The sequence below is a fragment of the Numida meleagris genome, chromosome 10 (genome assembly GCF_002078875.1).
Source record: "Numida meleagris isolate 19003 breed g44 Domestic line chromosome 10, NumMel1.0, whole genome shotgun sequence".
Taxonomy (NCBI): Eukaryota; Metazoa; Chordata; class Aves; order Galliformes; family Numididae; genus Numida; species Numida meleagris.
In genome coordinates this window covers 19,635,836-19,661,546 of record NC_034418.1, presented here as the reverse complement: position 1 = coordinate 19,661,546, position 25,711 = coordinate 19,635,836, and the positions used below count along the sequence as shown (strand labels likewise).

Sequence of the window (25,711 nt, the reverse complement as noted above, 5' to 3'; positions counted from 1 at the left end):
CCTCCTTGCATTTTGCTTATCTTTCCAGCAATTTCTGTCTGCTTCTTTCTGATGTTGGCACAGCCCTAACGAGGTCAGGGATGCTCCACTAAATGTCTGTTGCCTAGCTGCTGTTTAGACCTTTCTAGTAGTATCGGTCTTTAATAACCAAGTATGTGATTTTTTCCTTTACTTTTTATTTTTAATCAATTTCTTGTTAATCTCTCCTTTAGATGAACAAACAGCTGTGAAGACTCCTTGGCTCCAGTGAATTTTATGACTCATTACTGGCTCCGTAGACATTTCTTCTTAACACTGCGGCTGGTCTCTGGAAATGCAGGAGACAAAAACACCAAATGCTTTAATGACCAGAGAATCCCGTGGGCCTCCCATAATGTCAGTGTGGCAGTGCGACAGGCTAATGCTGGCAGTGCGAGGTAATCCAAGTGACTCTCCCCAACTGCTGACCACTGCAGCACTGCAGAAGGGAAGGAGTTCAGCACCTATGTGGTATCTTGCACTGCTCAGCCTTAGCCTTAAGTCCGCGAGCAGGACTCTTGCAGAACGCTGAGCAAAGCAGCGAGCACCCCCGGTTCATGGCGTGTTAGCAGCGCTGGTGAATACAGGCCCGGCAGTCACAGTGAAGGATTAACAGGCCCTCCTAGTGCTGCTGCAAAGAATGCTCCACATTAGTGGCCACGTGAGTGGCTCCTGGGTGCAGGCACCGGGAAGACAAGCACCTTGCCAAGCCTTGTTTTTTGCTTACATCCAGACAAGCGTTGCGTAAGTGCGTACCTCATGTTTGAGGTATGACTTCAGATACTTGTTCTGTTGCATCGTTTGTTGAGGCAACTGCCCCTTGGATGGCCTTGAAGCCATGCGGGCAGTGACCAGCCAATGGGGATGGGACGGAAAGGGACATGATGGCTCTGCTGGACAATGGGACAACATGAGCTTGTGGTGAGTGGCGTAGGCAGCCTGAGGCACTTTTCTTTCAGAGCACAGAGAGGTCAACCACTCCCATGACTGAATACCAGCTCCAGTGATGGAGACCTACCACATGCCCTGCTAAGCTGCTCCAACAACATCTGCCCTCTAACTTAGGATGCGCTGGGGGTACAGTGTGTGTTTTCTTCTTCTTTTTTTTTCCTTTGATGGTGCCTAAATCACATCTCTTTTGCTTCCTGATCATGCCAATGGCAGATAGGGAGAACAAAATATTCCCCTTCTCTTGACAACAGTTTTTTACAAGTCTGCAAGTTGTTAAAGTGCGGCCTTATTGAGCAGCTTGCGAGTTGTTAACAGGAACATGTTCAGACAAATGAGAAGACCAGGCTAAGCCTTGTTTCATAGGTTATATTTCCAGAGCTTTCTTTTGCTGTAGAAAAGAGCAAAAAGCAGGGGGAGGAGGGAGCAGAAGAATTTCTTCACATGTCCTACATGTGACATTTATGTTTATACACTGTAGCGATGTTAGCTTTTTTCGCAAGGGGGATGACACTGTGGACTTGAGTTCAGTTTGTGATTCACAAAAACCTCCCGTTCTTTGCTGCAGCACAGCTGTTTTGTGAAACTTACTGCTTCCATGACTATTTATTTGTGTGAGACGGTAAACTTGTTTGTGGTGTTCAGCAGGGATCGTGCTGCAGCTCCCAGCTGCCTCGTGCTGGACAAGTATGAAGCAGTTCATGACTCGCTCTTTCTACTTCACCCTGCAGGTTCCCAGGGAGGGCACTGAACCAGGTCAGAACTCCTGGCCCATGGCAGCCAGGCCCGGCCCTTCCCTCCTCATGGTGAGGCAATGACATCAGGAGCAGCCAGAAACAGAAAAGGGGAAAAAAAAAAAAAGTGAATCCAAAGCAGAGATAAACGGAGCTTGTTGCTCTCTTCTCCTGACTGCCTCTTCTTGTTGCATTGAGGATAGGAACCCAAAAGGTGGTGTTGACCAAGCTCAGCTGGTTTACCAGCTGCAATAATTCGAGCACAAGTGATGTAAAACATTTTGCTAACAGTTCTCAATATAATCACAGAAATTGAATACGATTGAGTCAGATCAGCAATGACCTGAAGTTTGTACCTGGCAGCAAACATTCTAGTAGAACATTGATGTGTCACTAAATCAACAGCACTCCCCAGCTCTTTTTTTTTTTTTTTTTAATAACTAATGCCAGCACATCACAAAATCCAAAGACAGTTTTGGCTCAGGTTGCTGGAGGACCAGCAGCAACACTGTATAAGAAACAACTATTTGACCCCTTATTATTACTCACAATTATTCAGCTTGGTTGTTCATATCCCTTTCACAGTGATTAACAGCTCTACTAGGCAAAAAGGGATTGCTCGTGGTCCTAAAATTGAATGAAGGGTTGCCAACAACTTTTACGCCCATCCTCTTCCAGGTAGCAAGGAGGTCTCGGTTCTAACACATGAACATGAGGGATTGAAACGTGAGCACACTGAAACATGTGCAAGAGTCTACTGATGAGAATCTGCAGTCTCCAGAGCTCCCATCCTGGGCCCCATTTCCTAACTTCACATCATCCTACAGCTCCTGCTCCCCCTATCTGAACTGGAGGAAAACAAGAACTCATTTTGTTTTGCTTGTCTCTTTTCCACAAGCAAGGTAGATTGTAAAGTTCGCAGAGCCCCACTTCATGGAGCAGTGTGAAACATGCTGGAGGCCTACTGTCCTGCAGTGCTGAGGCTGCAGCATAGCCTACTCTGTAGGCCTCTCAGTGCACCAGGCTGCAGATTTGTTGCTGTTTCTCTTGCAAGGACAGAAGAGTGCAGTGATCTCACTGTTCTTACAGATGGAGGAAACGTATTTCTGCACCTTAGTGCTGACACTGGACTTCTCATCATGTATTCAGACACTAAGACCTCATGGACTAATCTGCTTCCTTGAAAGTCTGTTTTCCTAAATGCAACAAAAGCATTTCTTTGCAATGCTAATGCTTTTCCAGGCAGCAGTTGGGCAAACTCTTGGAGAAGAGCATTCTCTCTGACTGTGTTCTGTTTCCCTCTGTGTTTCTGTGTTGCGCTATGTTTTTTTTTCCCACATACACTCACTTGCCTCTGTTCTAGCAACTACCAATGAACAAAGGATCAATTAATTTCCTCCCTCCCGCAAGGTGACGGCTGCGCTCAGCAGACTCCAGGGTGGAGGCAGCCAGTCCCACAGGGCAGCAGGACATTGTTCTGCTTGTAAACAGGGCAGCTTGTGAACATGTCACATTGCATTGCCTGAGGTGGCCTCCAGCAGATAAACACTCTGTGGTTCTGTGTTCATAAATACAAGGTAATGCGTCTGAAGAAAATTACTCGAACACATCCTACAGACTAGTGAACTGAAATCCGGCAGCAGCACTGATGGACGTATCACAAGTGTTGGAGACAGGCCCCACGCACCTGGGCAGCAGGAGCAGCAGCATGATGCCATGCAGGGCCAGGAAAGTCCAAAGAGAAGGTGGAGAGTTGCTTTCCCATAAAACAAAAACACCAATGCACTTGCATCTTGGGCACTGTGTATGGGTCTGGCTACAAGAAGACTTGTACAAGTAGGGGAACTGGGAGGGTGCAGAGAATGGCTGCTCTGTGAGAAGCTGAAACGCCTGGGAGAGGACAAAGGTGGCAGCGGATGCAGAACATTTCCACTCAAAGCTGCGGCGCAGGAAAAGGAGGACCTGTGGAAACCAACTGCCACTCGCTTTCTAATAGGTCCAAGAAAGTACTTTAGTATGGCAAGCGGTGAACTTCAGGGCCGGGGGGAGTTTCGGCGGAAGGGAGCGGGCAAAATCCCGGACCACGCGCACCGAAGAGCAGCCCTGACGAGGAGGCCGCCCCTGCAGGCGGCCCTCGCAAAGCAACGCAGAGGAGCGGGGCGACCCCAGGCGGAAGAGCGGAGACCGGGCACCCCGCAGCACCGGGCACCGCCCCGCGGCTCGGCCCTGCGCTCCGCCCCCAAAGCCCGGGGCCGCGCGGGGCCATGGCGGAGAGGAGCTGCCCTCGTGCCGCGCGGGCGGGCGGGCGGTGAGCGGCCGTGAGGGGGTCGGGACGTCCGGGGCTCGGCTCGGCATGGCGGTGCGGGCGGTGGCCACGAGGTGGGAGGGGGTGCAGAGGGGGAGCGCGGCTGCTGCCGCTGCCCCTCACGCCATTGTCTCCCGGCAGCGCCGTGCCTGGAGCGGGGCCGCCGCGGGGTCGCGCCGACGCGCCGGGGCTGCTGGAGTGCCGCCGCTGCCGCTACCTGCGTACGGGCCGGGGTGAGCGGGGCCGGGGGGTGGCGGGAACCGCTCCTTCTGTCCCGCTGCAGCGGGCGGCCCGGCCCGGCCCGGCCTTCCCACTGTGCCGGCGCACGGCGGCAGCAGCCTGGCACGCTTCTCCTTGCAGCGTGCTGCCAGCTGGTGGGAGCGCTGCTCGCCGCGCTCATCCTCGTCTGCAGCTCCGTGTCCTACGGCTCGGCGGGCGGCTACACGGGCGTCCCCAGCCTGGGCGGCATCTACTACTACATGTACGGCGGGGCGTACAGCGGTTTCAGCGGAGCAGACGGGGAAAAAGCCCAGCAGCTGGACCGGCGTTTCACCGAGCTCAAGATGCCCATAGCCAGGGCAGCGATGGCCGTGGGAGGAGCCCTGATGGTCTTCTCTTCGGCACTGATTTTGGTTGGCGTTGCACGGCTACCATGGCGTTTTCCAGCATGGCTCCTACTGGAATGCGTCCTGGACACAGCGGTTGCAGTGGGTTTGCTGACCGCTCTGTACTATTTCTTCCATCATCTGCTGGGCGTTTATGATTCATCGGTGTGTAAAGAGAGAGCACAGCTTTACCAAAGCAAAGGCTATCAGGGCTTTAGCTGCAGCATGCATGGGGCAGAGATTGCTGCTGGCCTCCTGGGCTGTGCAGCTGTCGTGGCATACCTGCTTGGTGCTGGCCTGGCTGTCAGAGGGTACAGAACAGTTCACAAACTGAAACAGAAGCCAGAACACACGTATGAGCTGTAGAATTTTTCCTCCGTGCTAGTACTTGTCCTGATTTTTGCCAGCCTTGTGGCATGCTTTTACTTGCATGTGGACAGCGTGTTCTTAATACTGTAAGAAAGCATTCACCAAGAGTAGAGCTCCAAATATAGCGAAACCAAGCTGTTCAAACTTGAATTTGCATTGTGCACATGAGACAGAGAATGCATCGCTAGCTGTTCTTATAAACGCAGTAATGCACAGGCTTTGTCTAAATAGCAAACTTGGTTTCGAATGCTTGCAGGCTCTGTGGCCTGGGACAGTAATTTAGCTTTGGAGAAGTCCTTGTTCCTAGATATAGATGATTGAAAGATTATGTACCTGAGCTCTGGGTTTCCTTTTAGTCTCCTGGTACTTGGGGAACATCATACCCAGAATCTCCCTAGCAGTAGGGTAGTTTGCATCAGCAGTTGCTCAGAGCACGTCAAGTAGCATGGCTGGGAGCTGCTGCAGACACACACGTGCTGGTGAACAGCTTCCTATAGCTGAATCTTTTACAAAGGGCCTGTGACTGTCCCTTGAGAACAGAACTCTTAAAAGTGAGCAACGAAGCAGATGGTTGTGGCTGCTGATTCCTGCTTCATAAAGGTCCCTTGGTGCTAAACAGGCAGCTTTAACATGGCCTTCATATTGCCATCAGAGACTCCTGAGATAGACTTGTGGAGTGGTGAACACACTCAGCCTAATTTGCAACGCAGTGCCTTCTTTTTGATCTCTCCTAATGAGAGCATCTTTCTGTATGGACCAGTCTTCTACATAACTTGTATACCACCATTCTGCTTAAGAAGACTCCCAGAGTTTGACTCATCAGACATAAGTTTTAAGAGCTCACAGAGGTGATTAAAGACAAAGGTGTGTCGTTCTAACATTTTTAGCATACAAGGTAGGGAAATGAGACTGATTTTGTACTGTTTATAAACAAATAAAGGTGAATTTTCTCTTCAGAAATTTGTTGGCTTTGTTTTTCATAGATTCATCAAAGAAAGGAAGTCTAGCACCAGATTCAGATATCATGCTCAGAATGAAAAGCCATTTCAGAGCAGTGCCCACAATGTGCATTACCCATGTGAGGATTAATAGACCAACTCCAGCCCTAAGGAAAAAAAAAATCCAAAAAGCAGTATACTAAACGCATGCTTTGTCATGGATTTATCTTGTTTCACCAGTGACTAAATCTTTGCAATTTCTGAAGCCACAGAGCACTTCTGGAACCAGAAATACAGAAGTAAATTGTAAATTGTAGTCCTTCAGGTGACTCCTGCTCCCTTTTAGCAGCCAGATGCACTGAGCGTTTGAATGCAGGGATTTACGTGGACAGTCCACTGTGGCCCTATTTCTTCTAATGATTCTGTCCTGCTTGCTTGCTGAGGTTACTTCTATGGAGCTGTACAGGGTTATTCAAAAGTTGACAGGCAAGATTCCTATGGTAGGGTACAGAGAGCTGCCCGATATTTGGTACTACAAACTCTACCCTCAGTGTTCTGCAAGCGGGTTTTGTATGGAAGGCTGATGAGTAGAAGTAGCACACAGCTCAAGGAAAGGAACCTTACAGCACAACTACAGCTAGTCACAAGTATGTGTGACTGGGATATTGCACACGCTCCCTCCAGTGCAGTAACAGACTCAGAATATATAGTTAGACAAAAGTAAAAATCTTTATTGCTACATCAGCTGAGAAGTTGATGCAAAAATATTCTTCCTTCCTGAACTGCTCTACGCAACTGAGTAAAGAATCATCAGAATAGTGTTTTCCAGCAATGGTATTTGCCTTTCCAATGCAGTACACACACAGGCCACACTGCTGCAGGTGCTTCCATGGAACAATCTATTCCTGCATACTGTAAAAGAGGAATTATTACAGCTGCATGCTAGAGTGTGATACATGAAATGTTTTCCTTTTTAAAACAGAAAGCATGAAAAAAGATAATAAGTGGTGTGCTGCGATATTTCCTTAACATGCACTGGATCATGAGTCAAAACAATAACATTTTAAAATGGGAAAAAAAAAGAAGAAAAATACACCGGAGTCTTCAGACTGCAAAGGAACAGCAGACAATGACTGCACAAAATGCAAGAGGTGAATCTACTGTCCAGAAATGCCCTTTGGCAAGTGACACAAAAGACACCATCCAGGAGGAGTGCAGAAACATCTGGAAGTCCCAGGGCCTTAACCGGGTCTTAAAATCCTGGGTACCAGAAATATTATTTCAGGTCTCACAGCAGACCTTCCCCCAGACAGGGAAATACCAACTCCTTCTTGGAACTGGATTTTTCCCTCCTGTCTACTTGAGGATTCTGATCAGATTCCAGCAGTCTACAGTGTTGTCTCCAGCAGGTCTGTTCAAGGTGCTGGGAGCAACTTTGAGACTATGCTTTATCCTCAATACTCAAGCCCAAACCAGGCACCAATGTTGCCTTTACTGGCTCATTTTGCTGACATCCTTCTGGTCAGGCCAGGGCAGGCAGGTGAGTGCCTTCAGTGTGCCTGTTCTCAGTGAGCATGCTTGGCAGTAGGGCTGGAACTACTGAAGGGACAGACAAATTAACTCCCCAGCCTAACCTGATTGTGGCCACCTGGAGCATGGCAGCTCTGGCAGCAGTCAGAGAGCTCAATGAACCCACGCTGATAACCTCTAGCAGTAAGAAAGAATGGAACATTCTTAGTGATGTGGCTCTATGGAAATGATGTCATCTGCAAGAGCCACACGCAGAATTCAAGGAAGAGACCAGAAGAGAACAGGAGGAGAACTGTGAGGGAACACACCTTCTCTCCTCTGCTATGAGGCCCTCGCTAGACTTTCCCATTCAAAAGTGCTCCACCTACAGCAACGCTCCTCAGAAGTCTGAGATGTATGTCGGTGTTAATAAGGATGATGAGGAAGACAAATGAAGTTTGCTGTCTTCAGAGAGGCCAAAAAACAAAAGAAGGTGGTGAAGGGATCACTCAGGCTGCGCTACCCAGACTAAGAGCAACAGTTCATACTATTAATCTAATTGGAAGCAGCGGTGGACTCTACAGCGTTTTACAGAACAAGCCATATTCTGCCACAAAAGTTCATACCCGTAGAAAACGAACTCCCTTTCTGCCTCGAAACCAGAAACAGCCCCGGAGGAAAGGCTGAGTAGTGGTTCTGCGCATTCCATTCCGAGGAGATCAGAAACTTGCAAGCTCCACTGTGGAGCTTCACTTAATCCTGTCCTTTCCCTACTGAACTAGGCATGGTCATTTATGACAAACTCCCCATGACCACAGCGATGTTCCACACAATGCTAATGGTTCAGGCTGGCAACGACACACTGGATTTTTCACATCAGTGCAAGAAAGAGTCCTGGTTTGCATTGACATCTACCATTCCCCTAGTGCAAGGTTCATCACAATCTTACTCGGAAAGAAGCGTATATTCCTGCATCAATCCCACATTGAACAGAGCAGGTATCAGACACTGTTGGCCTGGGCACAGATACTTGGTGACATTATTCCCAGTGAATGAACAGAAGGCTACTGTCAAATACATTGAGGTGAGCCATTTCTGCATACTTAATATGAAGAGAACCTGAGAGAACTGAGTTTCATAGACTAAAACTTTTCTGCTGCTGTTTCTCTGCCTGAGGAATTTAAAATGCTGTCTCTGTGATCCTAAGAGTGAGCATTTTTCTCCACATAAAACAGACAATTAAACACAGCCAAAACTTACGAGTTTGGAAAAAAGTTGGGCTGTTTCATGATTACACCATAACTAGTGTAAGGTATATCCCAAAAAGTTGCTCTTAAGTTTGGTAAAAATACATTCTTTTTCCCTAGTGAGAAATTCAAGGAGCTCTGAAGTCTGAGCATAACTCCTGTAGATTTTGTCAAAAGATCTATAATATTGGAATCCCACAGGTTGTCTGCACAGCATTCCTTCAAATCAAGGCCTGAACTTGATCCAAAAATATACAACTCAAGCTCCTCAGAGATCTTGAGAAGAAACTTTCACATTTTCTTCATAAATATAATTAATAAAGAAGAAAAGGCACTAGCCCACATTATAGTCCAGATTATTGCACCACCAATGTGACAGGGGCAACTGCTGTCCAGCTCTCTGCCAGCTAGGGAAGACACCTGCGTGCTTTGGGGGCCACGGTCTTTTCACAATGCTTCCACAAGACGATTACAAAGAGAGCCCATTTACCCTTGCACCAAAAATCTTAGTGGTATCATGTGACAGCTGCAGGCTGGGCATTTCACCATTAGTGGAACTATTTTAAACATCTCTCTGCCAGTGCTGATAAAGATATTTTTAAGGTGAAAAGTTCTTTTTTCCTTTTTTCCTCCTCTTCCACTGAAAACTAAGTAGAAACAAAGATACTTTCACCTTGGTTTGTAGCCTAATTGGGCACACGACAAAACACAGGTTGCTCTGGATTTGGACTATGACTCCTGCTTTCAGATGCAAGCAAAAGTGTTGTGGCTGACAATGCAGTTTATGTTGGTGGAAATGAGTACTGAAAGCTTCCCTAGCATACAAAGAGCAGCCCAACTGCTTGCTAGCCTTAGAGCAGTACACCACTTACACTCTGACTTCCTCTTGGACTGAAACCAGCAGGAGCTCATGGTTTCATGTTATGTCTTCTGGATATGGGAAGCCTCTACTATGAGGCACCTCTGATGAAGGTGGACAAGCTGCTGAGCCTGCTCTGCAGCTGGAAGCACTAGTTCTACATGTTACTCAATCACTAAGTCCAGAGCTGATGCTCCATGTAAAAATGCATCAGTAGACACCCACTTAAAACCCAGCTGCGTTTTCTCATTCTGCATAGGCTGATCCCATTATAATTCTCACTCTACCCTGCACCAGTGCTCATCAGAACACCCATACCCTGAATCCTCAAATGCCCTAACAATACCCACTGGGAACATCAGCTTCCCCCGCTCCCTCCCACCTGTTGTGGACAGGGGTACTGGAGTGCTCTTTCCCCTGGCCCTAAGTAATAAAGTGCTGTGCTGAAGGGGAAGAGAACAAGCTTAAGTGCAATCAATAAAAGTGCTTGCAATTCATGTAGGAAACCATTCTTGGGTCAGCTTCATTCCAACTGGCTGTATTCTTTCAAGGAACAATGAAGTCAGGTGCTGCCAGGAGGGCCCATGTCAGAAATATTCAGACTCCAAACACTGCATATTGGCCCCTCAACAGCCTTCCCTTTCCCCCTCCCCCAGTAGACCAGCCCCTTTCCTACAGAGCTGGCAGAACCTCAGGCTTTAAGGAGTAAAAGGGAGGCACCAGAACACCTGCCTTCTTCCTAGTGCTTGCATAATTTCCAGACAGTTCCAAACAGAGCACAGCAGCTGATCTGAGCGCTCATAGAACAACAGACTCTACAGCAAAAAGTAGACAGCCCAGATCTTAGCACTCCCAATTTGTTCTCCATTCTGTTAAGGAAGCAGCAGATGCCTGTACGCCTTGCAGAGCCCTGCTCCCCTTGGGGGCATGACAGCCCTCACAGGATAGAGCTTCCTGGGACAGACAAAGTGGGAGCAGTACTTGTAGGATTACAAAGCTGTGTCAAACTCCTCTGTCAGAGCCACTGCAGGTTCTTCTTTTTTCTGCTCCTGATCTGTTCCAATCTCCTGGTGCTGCTTCATTTGTTCTTTCACTTCCTCCTCCAGATCAGGTGGCACCACTAATTGATCCTCTGGCTCCATCTGGGATGGAGCAGCAAAATAACCTGTCTTCTTCTTGGGTGCCTCTGTGGCTACTTCAATGAGGTTAAGGCTCTCCTCCAAGGGCACTATGGAACCATTGGAAAGCTTCTTTCCATAGAGACAGCACGTGGAAGCAGATTTCTGCAGTTCACACTTTTCCTTGACCCCTCCATGCACAGCCGTGCTGTTTATGCTGTTCTGTCTCTGAATGATGAGGACAAGTCCAGAGTCATCCTCTACCCCTGGAGCAGAGGAGCTGTACTCTAAAGCAGGAGGTTCAAACTCCAGGCTCTTTCCTTTACAGCAGTGGATGTCCACTGCTACCTCCACTTTACTGCCATTTGTCATCACACCTTCCACAGGCTGCTCATCGTCACTATCCAGGCCATTGTCAGACTGGTTACTAGAGAAGGTGGCACTGGAAGGTTGGCGCTGAAAGATGCTTGAGGGGAGCAAAGGATGCAGGCTGCAACGTCGCTCTTGTCGTGGTAGCAAACTGCCATCAAGACCAACTGCACTGTGTTCATCTGAAGCAGTAGAGCCCACCTCACTGCTAACCTCAGAAGCAGACAGTTCACTACCGAGCTCTGAAGCAATTCCGCTGCTAGAGGAAGGCGTCGCTGTCTTGGCAGTGGTAGAACTAAATCCCCCAGGCCCTGGTAAAGAGAGGCCATGCATCTCACACGTGCAGTTGTCCTCGCTGATGTTCAGATACACCACCACTGCACCTACATTGTCCTGGCAACCGTAGCTTTGGGCTAATGTGCAGAGTTTCTTTGCAGCAGCTAGAGGGTCATGAAGATGGCGCACAGCTGAGACAGCCTCTGCGTAAGAAAGGTGTTCCCAGAGCGCTTTGTTCCCTAGAAGTAGCAGCTCATCTTGTACAGTCAGTGGAATGGAACTGACATGTGGCTTGGGCAGGATCCAAGGGTGCAAGTATGTGCAGCCTAGCATCCGAGTACAGCAAGTTACGCCATTTACCTTATTGTCCTGCAGACAAGAGAAACAAAGCAGTAGCATTAGATCTGGTATTAGATCATTTGGAAAGCACTCTTTACCCTGCCCATGAACTGGTTTTGAGCCTTGAGAAACACCAATACACAGATAACAGATACAGCACACGAGAAAGGGATCTAGGTCCAGGTTTTAGTCAAAGCGCTACAGAGTACAGCATCTGGCAGAACACAAACAGGTTATCCCTGTCACAAACCCTTCCAGCAGATAGCCTCAAACTTTTTAAAAGACCCACTGGGCATAAAGCTAATATGAATGGCACTAATTTCCCAGTTCTTTAGTGACTGCATCTTTTCCAGTTCTTTGGAAGTAAAAGGGAAGTTCAAAGTTTTTAGAAAGTTAACCTTTAAAATGGTTTCTGGAGAATTCTCTGATGTTTTTGCATAAAAAACACTGAACAATTTAGCACTTTTTTGTGCACAATTTCCACCTTTTCCTACCTGATATCCACTTTTGTATGTCTCAACGGCCACTAATCCTGTAGACTGTCCTCCAAGGACAAGAAAGTAAAACAACAGATCACAAATGCTCATGCAAGTATGCTCAGCAAATATGAAACAGAGTAACTAACTAGAAACTATAATGAAAAATAGTTGTGTAAACAGCTATGCATAAATAACCATGCTTCTGTTCTATGCTTGCTTTACGAAAGATTGTCAAGCACCTAATTCTGTGCAGAATTAAAATGGAGAACTTCATGTGAATTTTGACTATGTGCTTACTGGCCACGTGCACCAAGCACGAAATCACTCTCTAATGGGAATAACACCTTCAGTGAATAAAACATGGAAGAAATCCAAAGACAGATATTTGAGTCATGCTTTTCCTGAAATACCAAGGATAGACAAGGTATTTTGTGAGTTTTGAGACGAGATGATTTCTCAGGCTCTGCTCTGTTCCTCCATGGCTCTTCTCCACACTCACCCATGTCATGAGCAGTATTATGTACCACCCTCCACATCCCCATTTATTTCCACATCTATTTTCTTATTTCTCCTTCTCCCCTCACCCATAGCATTCTGTACCCGTAATTCTCAGGCCGTGATGGGTATTTAAGGAACATGTAATTCTGAACAGCTAATCAACAAGAGAAACAGAACAGAAAGCAACAGGTAAGTCATCTGAAGACCTTCACGCCATCCTCTCTCCTGCAGTTTTGTGCAGGCAACAAAGCTCAGAATGACGAGTACTTGAAACAAGCTTTTACTGGAGGGTGGAAGTTGAAGTGAGGAGGGTCCAAACCAACCTCTGTTATAATTGCTTTTTGTTCCTTGATTCTCTTGGCCTCTTCGGTACACTGCTCAAGACTGAAGACTTTGGAGAGGAGCAGTGGTTTTCCACTTCGGCACAGAACGGCTTGGCACGTTCCCACATTGGCCACAGTCAGAGAAAAGGTGCTCGCCGGATCAGCCATATCATGATGAATATAGCAAAGGACAGCAGAGGAACCCAGCTTCTGCCCAGCCATGCCCAGCTTCCTGTTGAAGGAGAAGACGTAGGAAGGCTCCAGACTTCACAACAGGCATTTCGGAGGGCTGCCTCACCCCACCTGGCACATTAACTGATGTACCTATACAGGTCCCACCCAGGACCAGCTTGCTCACTGTCATACCTGTGGGAGACCAAGAAGGTGTTGGACATGAACATCGTGTCCGACTGCTGTACCTCCTCCAGGAGCACATCGGCCATGGTGCACTGCAGCAGGCGTGGCAGCTCCTCATTCTTGTCACCATCAAACATGCCATACACAGCCTCCATCCCTTCTGCAAAGCTCCCCAGTGCCAGGGACGACACACACAGCCTGTTAGAAAAGCATACTGGGAAAATTAATCTGCCTCAGAGGATTGTATAGTCTCCAAAACCACAGCCAGCAGGCACCTTGCCATGAGTACTGTTCTCACAAGGCAGCAAAGCTGCTGTCCTGACATCCACTGCCCCATGACATGTTCAACTGTTGTTTATTAATGGAATGCCTGGACCCTCTTTGACCACACTAAGAGAAAAATGGATGTAGTCTGCATGCAACAGCAAAAGCATCTCTGTTAGAGTGGAAAGCCTTGCCCAGGGGTCCCAAGATAGGCATGACAAATGGTGGTAAACAACACTGACACTAAGCAAGAGATTCAGAGAAATGGGAACAGATGAACTATTCAGCAAAACGTGTCTGCTTGGGTGCTTAGCAGTGCGCTCCACCTAGCACCTCAAGGAGACAAAGTGTCAGGGTCCAGCAGACCATGATACTCACTTATTTCTTTGCCCTGCCATCTCAGCTACTCCGTGACTCCAAAAGGTAGAAGTGAGTGCAGAGTCTGTTGCAAGGGAGGGCTTCGCATCAATCTTCAGCGTGGTAATGTGACTACAGAGAGAGAAGAAAACAATTAATTCTTCTCTCCCAGACACTATGCTGAAAAGCTTGTTGCCGAAGGGCCATGTCCACTCAAGAATTTTAGACAGCAGCAAAGAGAGGAATTTAAGGTCTCGGCATTCTGAAGATGTTAGACTACATATGCCAGACGCAGCTGGGAGAACCTCCACTTGGGAAGTGTTTTGCTCTGATGATTTGAACCCAGCCCTTTCCCTTACTACAGGATAGAAAGCTTCAGCTGCCTCAGGCAGGGAACACTGTACAATTACACAGTGTTGTGTTACATACGTTGCTATCCCATTTCCTCTCCTGGGAAGAGATCCCCTTTCCCGTGCCTGTCACTACTGGCTTTGCAACTTCATGACTCTCACCTGAAGATATCCAGTGTCTTGTGTTCCAGCACCAGGTTTGTGTTTCCAGTCAGGTCCAACTCTTGCAAAGCAGCTGGCAGTGCCTCAGGGATTAGGATATCATTTAATTCATTGCAACTCAAGTCCACAATCTGCAGTAGAAAAAAAAAGTATGACGACAAAGAACATATTCTCTGTTCTTTCATGTGATCAGTTATCAGTTATTCCAGTGCTCTGTCCTAACATCAAATGATCTCACTACTGATGATCCCACTATCGACTGTATCCCACAAACGGCCCATGAAAATGGTCATGACCTATAAGACTAGGTTACAGACAGTGACGATGAACGAGAGTTGAGCCATCTTCAGTCAGTTAAGACAGGCAACAGATCTTGAATATGTATTTTGTGTCCTCTTCACAAGCTGACTGAGCAAAATACTGAGCTCTCCAGTTCTTCTTGTAGCAGTTACTCTTAATTCTCCTACCCAAATTTCTTCCTGGTATCTTACTACCTTTTATGTAAGAATACCTGTATATGAGGTAAATGCAGGATCTCTGGAAAGATGCTGATGTCATTAGAGTGTGCAATAAGTGTATGAAGTAGCTTGCAGTTTGCCACAGTTGTGGGAATTGTTTTCAGTTTGTTGCCACTCAGATTCAGCTCTTCTAAGTGTTCCAGCTTACTGAGTTTGCTGAAAGGGAAACAAAAGAATATCATATCTTAGAGGCCAGAAGATAACACTTTCTGGAACTGCAGATAAAGTATCCACAGACACTGCCCTTTACAAGCTACATTTCTAATTAACTGATATGAGACTATGAGTCATGTATTTACCTTGCAGGGAAAGCCTGTAGGTTGTTGTTTGCCAGATGCAGGATCCGTAGGTTCGTGTGTCCCACCAAGACAGGGATGCATTGATCTGTGAGGTTGTTATTGGTCAAGTAAAGCATCTGCAGCATGCTCAGACTCTCCTCCCCTGTACATGCAGAGGGCAAGGACTCCAGGCTATTTGCAGACACATTCAGGTACCTGAGGCTAACCACAGCAAATGCAAAAAAATCACACCTCATCTAAACCACTCCATTAACAGCAGGAAAAGTAGCTATACAGCTATAAAATCGTCTGTGCAGATGGAGCAACAGCAGTAGGCAGGCAGGTCAGACAACACAGTGTAACATCCCTACTCACATTAAGATTTATGAGTCTAGAAAAGATTATTAGCTACGTGTCACTGCAGATGCATGCAGCTGTTTACAGTAAATAGTGGGTACTGCAGAATAGATAGAAAAGGAGGAAGTGGATAATACCGATGGAAGAAGACTACATAAACTTCTACTCTGAGTCTTTTAAGGGTTGACTCAAGTCTGAACAGACAAACAGTAAGGGTCTATCTTGCTGTTCTTTTGAGACCTGTTGTACTTTCTGCAGTAACATCTGAAAATCCACATGGCTCTTCTTTGCTCCTGAATTTATACACTCATTCTGAAGACAAAGCTTGCCAGGCAGTAATGTGACCTTAGAAGCAGTTGCAACTGAAGTTAATACCATGACTGGCTGTTAGGTTAGGCACATATCTGTTTCCCTGTAATTAAATATTAACATGGACTGATTCTCTCACACCAGCTGGATGACTTCTCTCATAGCACCTGAACTACCTCACCATAATCTCTTATGCAACTGGCAATAAAGCCCACAACACCTCACAAGCACAATCACGCAAATATCACTACTAGCCTCCACAGCTTCAAAGGTTAATGCAGACAGAACACCCATGATACTGTCACTCACTTCAGAGCCTTGACAAAGAGTGTCTCAGGGAGTTTAGTCAACAGGTTGTGCTGAAGGTCCAGCACCTCTATTGGAATGTGCTCTAGAAGAGGTGGAAGGCTCTGAAGATTATTGTGCCCCACTGTCAATTTCCGAAGGCTCAAGCTGCTGAGGATCCTAGAAAGAGAGGGTCTGTTAGTTCAGGTTGGTTCAGTCCTCTTCACATCCGCAAAATGGGAAAAGGGAATATTTAATCACTTATAATTTGACTGTACAACAGAGAAAAAATGAAGTACGCTGATCCCTAAAATATACAGAATGACAAAGCAGAAAAACGTGGAAAGATGCTTCAGTCACTCTATGCTCAGAAGCGTATCTGCATTTCCTTTTGTGCTACGGCAGATAGACTCGAGTCTGTGTGCACATACCCAGCATTCTCTCATGTAGGCAAGGACGAGAAGAAAGCCACAGAAGATAGGTTTAAATGCCTCTTTAAACTTGTAGGCAGAAAGAAGTGCTTCCCCTGTGCCAGCATAGATTCAGAACTTTAACAGACTACTTAGCACTTCTGTAACGTTTCTGATGCTGTTACATTTTTCAGAATTGTAGCGCTTATTGAAAAGGCCTCTATCCCACTAACTAATAATGGAAGAAGTTTTCAGAAAGGCCACCTGAACACAACTGGACATAGCCTAGAACTACCCTGCCCTTTTTGGTGAGGTGATAATTTGGAATTACAACCTTAGAGTCCTGTACAGAACAGCTTTGAAACATTAAACGCAAAAGCTGCATTAGCGCACTGCTCCACGCAGGTCAATTAATTCAGTTGCTTTCTGATTTCATAGAATAGTTTCAGTTGAAAGAGACCTCTGAAGATCACCTAGTCAAATTTCAAAGCTACACTGGGCAAAAAGCTATTCAAAATTTAGACACACCAATTTCCACGCTCAAGCTGACTCATCCAGATCTGGCTTCTCTGTTCACAGTGATTACACTACTTTGGTACAATTTTATTTTCAGATAATTAAAAGACAACTTCATGATGAACTATAACCTGTTGCGCAAGGCTTTTTTTTATGCTTTAGTCTGCTGGATAACCCTGATCATTCAAAGTTCACGTTAGCAAAGTTGTAACTTGAAAGAAGATATACCTATGGTGTTGATGATGGCAGACACACATAGAAGAGATCCATAGAGGATACAGTAACTTCCAGTACTTATATATTTTTTAAAATTCAAGTATTTTTAGAGATTTCTATTTCTGAGTCTGATTTCCACATGTCTGTTATATGTAATACACTTAAAACGTGGTGTTTTTCCACACAACATGAGAAGGAGCACCACCTATTAGAGTAGGTCCAAAGGAGGGCCACGAAAACGATCAGGGGCTGGAGCACTTCTCCTATGAAGACAGGCTGAGGCAGTTGGGGTTGTTCAGTCTGGAGAAGAGAAGGCTCCAGGGAGACCTTACAGAGGCCTTCCAGTACCTACAGGAGGCCTACAGAAAAGATGGGGACGGACTGTTCGTCAGGGACTGTAGAAATAGTACAAGTGGTAACAGCTTTAAACTAAAAGAGGATAGACTTAGGTTACAGACTAGGAAGAAATTCTTCACTACAATAGTGGTGAGACTGGAACAGGCTGTCCAGATAAACTGGGAATTCCATATCCCTGGAAGTGTTCACGGCCAGGCTGGATAAGGCTTTGGGCAAAATGATCTAGGGGGAGGTGTCTCCTACCATGTCATGGGAGTGTGGTAGCACTAGATGATATTTAAGGTCTCTTCCAATCCAAACTATTCCACTATTCTGTGATCAATCAGCATGGCTAAATTTATAAGTTCCCATTATCTCATCCTTGCTACATTCTTTTCTTGCCTTTGATGCACAGTCTTGTCTCTGACAACCACTAGAATGTCACTAAGAACATTTCCTATGCTTGCTGCTTTAACTACTTCAACCATTTACATTTCTTCACTGCAGCCTACCACTGCATTCACATTTCAGTATAGCTGATCCAGACACACTCATTCATTACAGTCACACTCCCTACTAAACACACGTTCAGCCAAAAACATCTGTGCTTTGGTTCTTCTCACAATATCCCTTGTACCTCAAAGAAGTCACTATAAATATCAACAAAATCATATTAGGTCTTGGTTCCCATTTACCACATTGCTGCATAAGTTGAAAAGGGAGCAGGGAGAAAGGAGTTGGCTGATGATGTTCATGAAAGCTATCTTTGAGATAAACTATATTGTATCTCTGTGGTACCTACTTATGCAAGTTAACTGGTGAAAACTCCGGGGTGATGCAAGGTATGTTAGAGCTTCATCTATAATTTGTGTTCACAGATACTATTGTGACACAAAGTTAATTCATAGCAGTGTGTTTTACCTCAGGTGCAAACTTCTGGCAAAGAATGGAACTATTTGGCCCCTGTTAATCAAGAGGTTAATTTGGAAGTCAGTTCTTTCAACACATGAATGCAAAGTATTTTGGAAACCGCACAGAGAAAGTAAGTCGATTATCTATCTGCACAACAAGGAACAAAGCAAGTGGAATAACACTGCTTCTCTCTTCTCAGTCACCACCCCATAAAAGAAAGCTCAGATCTGTACAAGAAAGTAGTCTGCTGACCTTGATGGGAGTTCCACAAGGAGATTGTAGCTCATGTCCAAAATTTCCAGTTTCTTTGCTTCACAGGCCCAATCTGGGACACACTGCAGCTGATTGCTGAGAAGAGCAAGAGGAAAAAGCTAGACACCAGCACTTGATATGGAATATGTCCTGTCTGAACACTGCACAGTACTATTGACAGCCAAATGAAAAACAACAGGCAAAAAATGCACCACAGTACCTGAGCTAGTCACATAGCATTTATCTCTTGGCCAGCTGTGTAATGCAACATGATTGGTAGGAAGTACTGTTGCAAGGCTCTGATGATCACACCTTTTTTTTTTTTTCAAGCACTGATATAGCAGAACAAGCCACCTTATGCTACCCATCTCATGTGCTTCAAATCTGAACTGAAGCAGGAGGTGATCAGATACCCTGGGCATCCTATTTTACAGGTCTGACAATCCTGCTACTAGGGCAGATGTAGGAAGTGAAGACAACAGTCGTCATAACCAGCACGCAGTCTAAATATTTGCCCCACAGATTCCCACCATTCAGCCTAGTAAGTTGTTGCAGGTTCAGTGGCCCTTATTTGGCCTATTTTGCTCATTACAGCCTACAGCTGAAGGACAGCCCGTCACATAGATGGGTCAGACTGGTTCAGAGGGGCTGCTGGTCTGCAACAATTTCATCATTCTTCAGTACTGGGCTTTCCCGTTCTATTGCGAAGATGAAATGCCTTTTCTCAATTGCTCTCAACTCTTTCAAAAGCTTAACAGTTCCAGAAAATGTCTGCACAAAACATTAAAGTTGTTCAGATACTTGCTTAATATTCTGTGGTGTATAGTCACTTACTGGGCAAGTTCTAGACATGTCAGTTGACCAGGAACTGGATAAACACTGACAGCTGTGAGACCTGATGACGTAAAGCAAATAAATATTACTGCAGAGCTCCAGAGGGAAAACAGCAAAGATGCACACAGACTAGCTAGCAAGTGACACCCACAGTCTTACTCAGCAGACACTCAATGTCTCCACTCATCTTTCCTAAGACAGAGTTCAAACTTCATACATCTACTATGTATGACAGCTTCTTGCTGTCCAGTTCTCTGCCTGCCACATGGGACACCAGAATAAAGGAGAACAGTGCTTCTATGTGTGGACTCCCAAACAATTCTCACTGGAAGACAAATACCTTGGATGGCAACTCAGCACTATACGCTTGCTGTTACACAGCTTGTGCACATATATCCATAATACAATCCCTATGAGCAGACCTCAGAAGCCCCATCACATATGCTCTCAATAATATTAGTACATATTAGTATTTTTGTGAGAGGAGATAGCAAAAAGGCTGTTTCCTTTGTTCCCAGGACTTGAAGGAAGAAGGCAAATGAAGAACACAAGGGCACGTACAGTTGTTGTTAGCATGCAGAGCCCGAAGGGAGAAGCCACTCAGTGTCAACTCTTTCAGCTTATTCCGCTCACAGTGCAGCTGCTCCAGGCTGCCCAATGAGCTCAGATCCAGATCTGTCAGCTGATTGTCTCGCAAATCCATGTAAGTCACGGATTTATTCCCCTCCAGAGTGTCAGCTGCTGCTCTCTTCAGGTTGTTCAACCTAAACACTCCGAAATGAGAGGTACAGTCAGAAATTAGAACACTGAACACTGTACATGAGTCAGAAGAGAGAAAGGTAGAGCTCCAGCAAAGGCTTTCTTCCAAGTACAGTGAGATGTATGAGTAGCAACGATAGATTTCAGACAGTGAATGTGAAGAATAACAGCTCCTGTCTGCACAGCTAGGTGAAACAATTCTACTCACTTCCCAGTGCTTAAGAGATTCTGAAGACCACAGTCTATACAATTCAAGTCAGATCACTGGAAAGTTACTTAGCACTGACAGAGCATGCAAATGCAGAGACTAGATACTACACTGCCTTGTTATAGACAAAAAGTTCTTTGTCCTTTTCGGAGAACTCTGCAACTGGCAGCCTGGAGAATCTGGAATATACCTCTAGAGAGGAAAAAAACAGCAATAAAAGCCCAGGAGAGATACCTAAGCTCACAATAATAGCATATCAAAAGAGGAACCTAGAGTACTAAGTGACATCCTCTGGTATCCCTTCCATGGCAGGGGATTTGGAACTAGATGATCTTTATGGTCTCTTCCAACCCAAACAATTCTATTGTTCAGTAGTTTCAAGCCCTGCTCAGCTGACCTTGTTTCTCTAAACAAATCCTGCACATCCTCAGAAATTGGACTTCCTAAAATTTAAAAGAATCAGCAAGTGGGAAAAAAAACCAACACGTGGTTTATGGTAAGATGTACTATAATTTAAACAGTTCCTCTACTGTAAATAGAAAGTAACATTCTGTTTCTTTTATATACGTGTACATATACACATCTAAATAGATACACATGTATACATACACACATGCACACTCGCACATGTACACACACCCACATACATAAATGCAAATCTACCCCTTACCTCAGGTCCACGCTTTTGATGTGACTCATACGGTTCAGCACTGTAAGGTCCAGGCTCTCTAGCAAGTTCCCTGCCATGGCTATTTTGTCTAAAATGGTGAGTTTCTCACAAACTGCTGGCAGCTCACAGAAATTATTGAAGGAAAGCCCAAGACAGCTGAGCTGTTGCAGACTTCCAAGCTCTTCTGGTAAGGACGTGAGGAAATTCCCATCAAGCCAGAAGCTCTGGAGACTACAGTAGTGAAAACCAAAAGAAATCAACCAAGCAACCAACAGAAAAGAAAACAAAAAAAGAAAAAATACACTAAGTAACTCAGCAAAGAGTAGTGATGCCACATTCTGTATTTTCAGTGAATTGAGTGTGGTTGTTTTTTAATGGTACCTAATAGTTAACTTTATTCTGTACACATAAAGTTACCGGAGTGCTTTTATCATTTATATTTTATAGGCATGGAACTGTGTACATGCAATGCCAAATAGTTTCTAAATTATAATGGAGGTAAACTTCCGGTTGTGGCAATGTTTACAAGTTACCATAAGCAAAACACAAATCTCTCCTTGCTTTGTAACATGCTGGACAACATTTAGAAGATCAGTAACTGAACAGGCCTACCTGACTGCCCATCCCATAGTAACAAGAGCAACAGAAAGTCACAGGCACCTTCATCACACCATCACTGCAGTCCAACATCACTATTACAGCACTCACTCACAGCGACTGCACCTATGGCACAGCTAAATCACAACTCCAACCACCCTAAAGCTATGGCAACAGATTTTTTACATTCTAGTCTCCCTTGCAGCCATTCAGAAAGGAGTATTTTCCAGGGTAGCAAAATAAATTGTTTTGAAATTTGTGTAGCTTTTGAAACTTCAATCTCCAAAGTAGAATTCTCTTATGACATGTTCCAACAAAGAACTTTCTCAACAGTGGTAGAAAAACACTCTGAGGATATGACATGTCCTTATAGAGAATGAGGGCTCAAGAGATCATGAAGATAACTGGACCCACAGCAAAGTTGTAATCTTCTGAAAACCCTAAGCCTTGCATACCACTTTTTCCTCATCTTGTATAGCACCAAAAGACTGCTCTGGAAATGCCTGTGCATTTAAAAAAAAAAAAAAAGATACAAGCTGGAGGAAGAGCAGGCCACAATGAACCAACAGGTCCATATCAGTGTTTATTCAACAAAAAGTAGTAACAGCTTTGTAATTAAATTTATCCAGGCTTAAGCATTTGTGCATCCTCGGTATCCGCTGAGGAAACTGTAGAAGAGTTTTACTCCAGCTCTCATTTAAAGACAAAATTTTCAGAGGAGGTTGCCCAACTACTTCCATGTTAAAGATTTCCTAACACAACAGGCAGCTAATTGTGTAGGAAGCTATCAAAACATAAGTAGTGCTGGGAAAAGAACTAGATCTCTGTGAGAAGTTACCACAGAAAAGCTTTATACAACAAATTAATACTTTATTATAACAACTGCATCACTATTGAAAATATTAAACACAAATAATAATTTCAGAAAGTCACATTCCTCTGCAGAAAAATGCACACTGACATATGTGAGGAACAATGTCTTTAAACAATGCTTCCCCTTTATGAAGCTTCCTCATCTTTTCTATATCAATAGCTGTAACTTTCTTATTGTAGTGAGCAAATAATGGCATCTGAGATTGTTTATTCTTGTATATTAACTTGCAAACAGTTAAGTAATCTGTAATCCCTTTTGTGTAAGACATTTATAAATACTGAAGTAATATAATCAGCATGTTCTTGCCTGTAAAAATGAAGGCCATAGATGAGAATTTGAGGCACATATGTTTTTCTGCAGCATGCTCTTCAGAAACTCTTAAATGTTATTACATAAACATACTAATATTTGTGTTTAATCAATAAGGCAACGTCAAAGTAATAATGAAGAAAACAATTAGAAGAAGATGTAGGAGGAAAACAAGGCAGGCAATGAAGGAATACAAAATGGCAGCAGATGGAAGAGAAAACAAGATGGATTCAAAACTACACTGTTGATTATAAACTCTTCTTGAACACAAATTTGCTTCCAAGAAAGGATAAATATACATTGCTAAACAGCAGATGTGATGCACATCAAGAAATCATAAGTCACCCCAAAATAAAAAACCCACAAAAAAGCAAACCCCACAGAGAACAGAAAAAGCTTCAGTGGGAGTATATTCATAGGCTTAGAAGCCTTCAAGTCTATTCTAGTTTGGCCAGGCAGCACCTATGGTTCAAGGCACAGTAACTAACCTAAGTGTCTTCCTAGGCCACCCCAAAACAGGCAAAATCCATTGCCTCCTCTGTTACAGAACTGCTTTACCTTAGCTATTTTAAACTATTACTAGAATAAGGAGGAAGTTATAATTGATGACTTGCTATATACCAATGACTTTAAAAATGACAACTATCTAAATATTCTGTAACATCTAACTTTGAAAGAAAAACAAACCATATTGTACCTCTTGGTTCTCAGCCTTCGACTGGAGTCAACCAGCACTCAGTCTCCAGGGACTAACAGGTTTATGAGCACTTATACTTTCCATATCATACCTCTACATCAGCTGTGCTATACCAAAACACCAAGAAAGTTTATAACCACAGAAAAAAGAAAAAAAAAGCACTCACTTCAGCAGCTTGCCAATCTGGCTTGGCAAGTGATAAAGTCCATTACAGGACATATTGAGTTCAGCCAGAGTAGAGATCTCACACAACGATTCAGGAAACTCTCCCAGTCTATTATGAGACAGATTCAAGCTCTTCAACTGAGAAAACCTAGAGGCAAGAATTTCAGTTAATTAGCCAACGTCCATAGTCTCAAAGCAAACAGTCACAAAGGCTTTTAAAGTCTTTGTACACGACGATACAGTCAGCTGAATCACTATGGCAGCTTCTACACAAATATTATTTTAAGTCACTGATATTTTGTATCTCAGTGGTAACGCTGAAAGTGATCAAATAACACATTTTTACAGCAGAAACAGACAAGAACCTTTTAACATGACCCCTGACAGACTCCCTCTGAGCGACTAAGATGAACTAAAAGAAAGTTCTCAGTGCAATGAATTCACCTTCCAATAATTATTTGAAGTCTAAATTGTGAAGCTGTGTAAAAGAGGAGTTCAATACATTAACTGGAACTACTTAGAAAACAGATTAACAGAGGGGAATATCCGTTCAAGGGCAGTACAACAGAAGGCATGGCAGAGCTGTAAAATGGAACGGCAAGGACGTGCTGACTCTGCACTGAGCAGCCTCGGGACCAGTACCCAGAGGTCCTTGAAAGGACTTCCACACTGAAAGTGCCATGTGTTTGGCAGACCTACCACAAGCACAGCTGTGTGCAAGTACAGTGGTGGCCTTCACAATCACTACAGTCCCACACCTGTGCTTAACAGTGTTGCCCTCTTTCTATAACTGCCAGGTCCAAATACAGAGAAGAAACTGAGCATGGGATGGGGTACTATGCAAGAGATTCCCCTCAAAGAGATCCTATCTCTTTCTAAATAAAACAGAAGTAGTTTTCCTTAAGTAACAAACTCACCATCCCAAACCTAAACAATCAAAAAAGAATTCAGTGAGGAAATGTATAACATATTTTCCTAAGACAACTGCAAGTCGACTGTATAGTTGATAGAGAAACACACACTTCATTCATATAATACTTTTTGATTGGCAGTAGTGAGGCAAGGTTGAAGCTAGATGATCGTTAAGGATCCTTCCATTTCCAGTTCTTATTTTGAAGCAAATGTTTTCATACAGTTAAATAAAACAAGTTTAATAAGCCTTCAAAATAATATTACTGTTGGCTTGAAGTCTCCTGAACTATGAGACTGAGAGTTTGTTTTTTTTTCCTTCAAGAAGGCATATATCTGAAATTTGGTCATGAATTGTTTGTTTTCAGAAAACATCCTGGCATAAAAAAAAGTGTAAACATTGTATATTTGCTGCAGCCACAAACAGACTCTCTAGCGATGCAACTAAAAGCCACAGAGATGCAAGTACAGGCAACAGCCTTTCTTAAGAGAACAATTTGTACTATGCAAGGATCTGACAATGATATGAAAGTTAGTAACATGTACAAAGAACTTCTTTTCTGTCCAATATCGTTACGAAGGAAACAATGAGGATAAACCTACAGATTCGAGCTTTCACAGAATTACAGTATGGTTTGGGTTGGAAGGAACCGTTAAGATCAGCTAGTTCCGACCCGCCTGCTACAGGCAGGGGCACCTCCCTCTAGACCAGGTTGCTCACAGCCCCATCCAGCCTGGCCTTGAATGCTTCCAGGGATTGGGCATCCACAGCCTCTCTGAGCAACCCATTTCAGTGTCTCACCACCCTCACAGTCAAGAATTTCTTCACAATATCTAGTCTAATCCTACCCTCTTGCATTTTAAAACCATTTCCCC

At 44.6% G+C, this 25,711-nt stretch overlaps 2 protein-coding genes across 3 annotated transcripts in view; one reads left to right on the top strand and one right to left on the bottom strand.

The window, feature by feature from the left end:
- On the top strand, positions 2,306–5,939 carry MARVELD3 (MARVEL domain containing 3). The gene is given in 5 exon segments (XM_021408199.1): positions 2,306–3,893; positions 3,896–3,928; positions 3,931–4,001; positions 4,147–4,238; positions 4,366–5,939. Coding segments are annotated over 5 exon segments (1,194 nt in total). The 5' UTR covers positions 2,306–3,506; the 3' UTR covers positions 4,977–5,939.
- PHLPP2 (PH domain and leucine rich repeat protein phosphatase 2) overlaps positions 6,623–25,711 on the bottom strand; it is a 32,165-nt gene continuing 13,076 nt past the window's right edge. For both annotated transcript variants that reach the window (XM_021408197.1, XM_021408198.1), the window contains 13 exons: positions 23,928–24,074; positions 21,285–21,515; positions 20,209–20,411; positions 19,648–19,708; positions 18,814–18,909; positions 16,196–16,351; positions 15,242–15,442; positions 14,936–15,098; positions 14,425–14,555; positions 13,934–14,044; positions 13,301–13,489; positions 12,935–13,166; positions 6,623–11,664 (listed from right to left, as the gene is read on the bottom strand). In XM_021408197.1, coding sequence (XP_021263872.1) covers positions 10,522–11,664; positions 12,935–13,166; positions 13,301–13,489; positions 13,934–14,044; positions 14,425–14,555; positions 14,936–15,098; positions 15,242–15,442; positions 16,196–16,351; positions 18,814–18,909; positions 19,648–19,708; positions 20,209–20,411; positions 21,285–21,515; positions 23,928–24,074 — 3,064 coding nt within the window. In that variant the 3' untranslated portion in view covers positions 6,623–10,521. The remainder of the gene's footprint in view (positions 11,665–12,934; positions 13,167–13,300; positions 13,490–13,933; positions 14,045–14,424; positions 14,556–14,935; positions 15,099–15,241; positions 15,443–16,195; positions 16,352–18,813; positions 18,910–19,647; positions 19,709–20,208; positions 20,412–21,284; positions 21,516–23,927; positions 24,075–25,711) is intronic.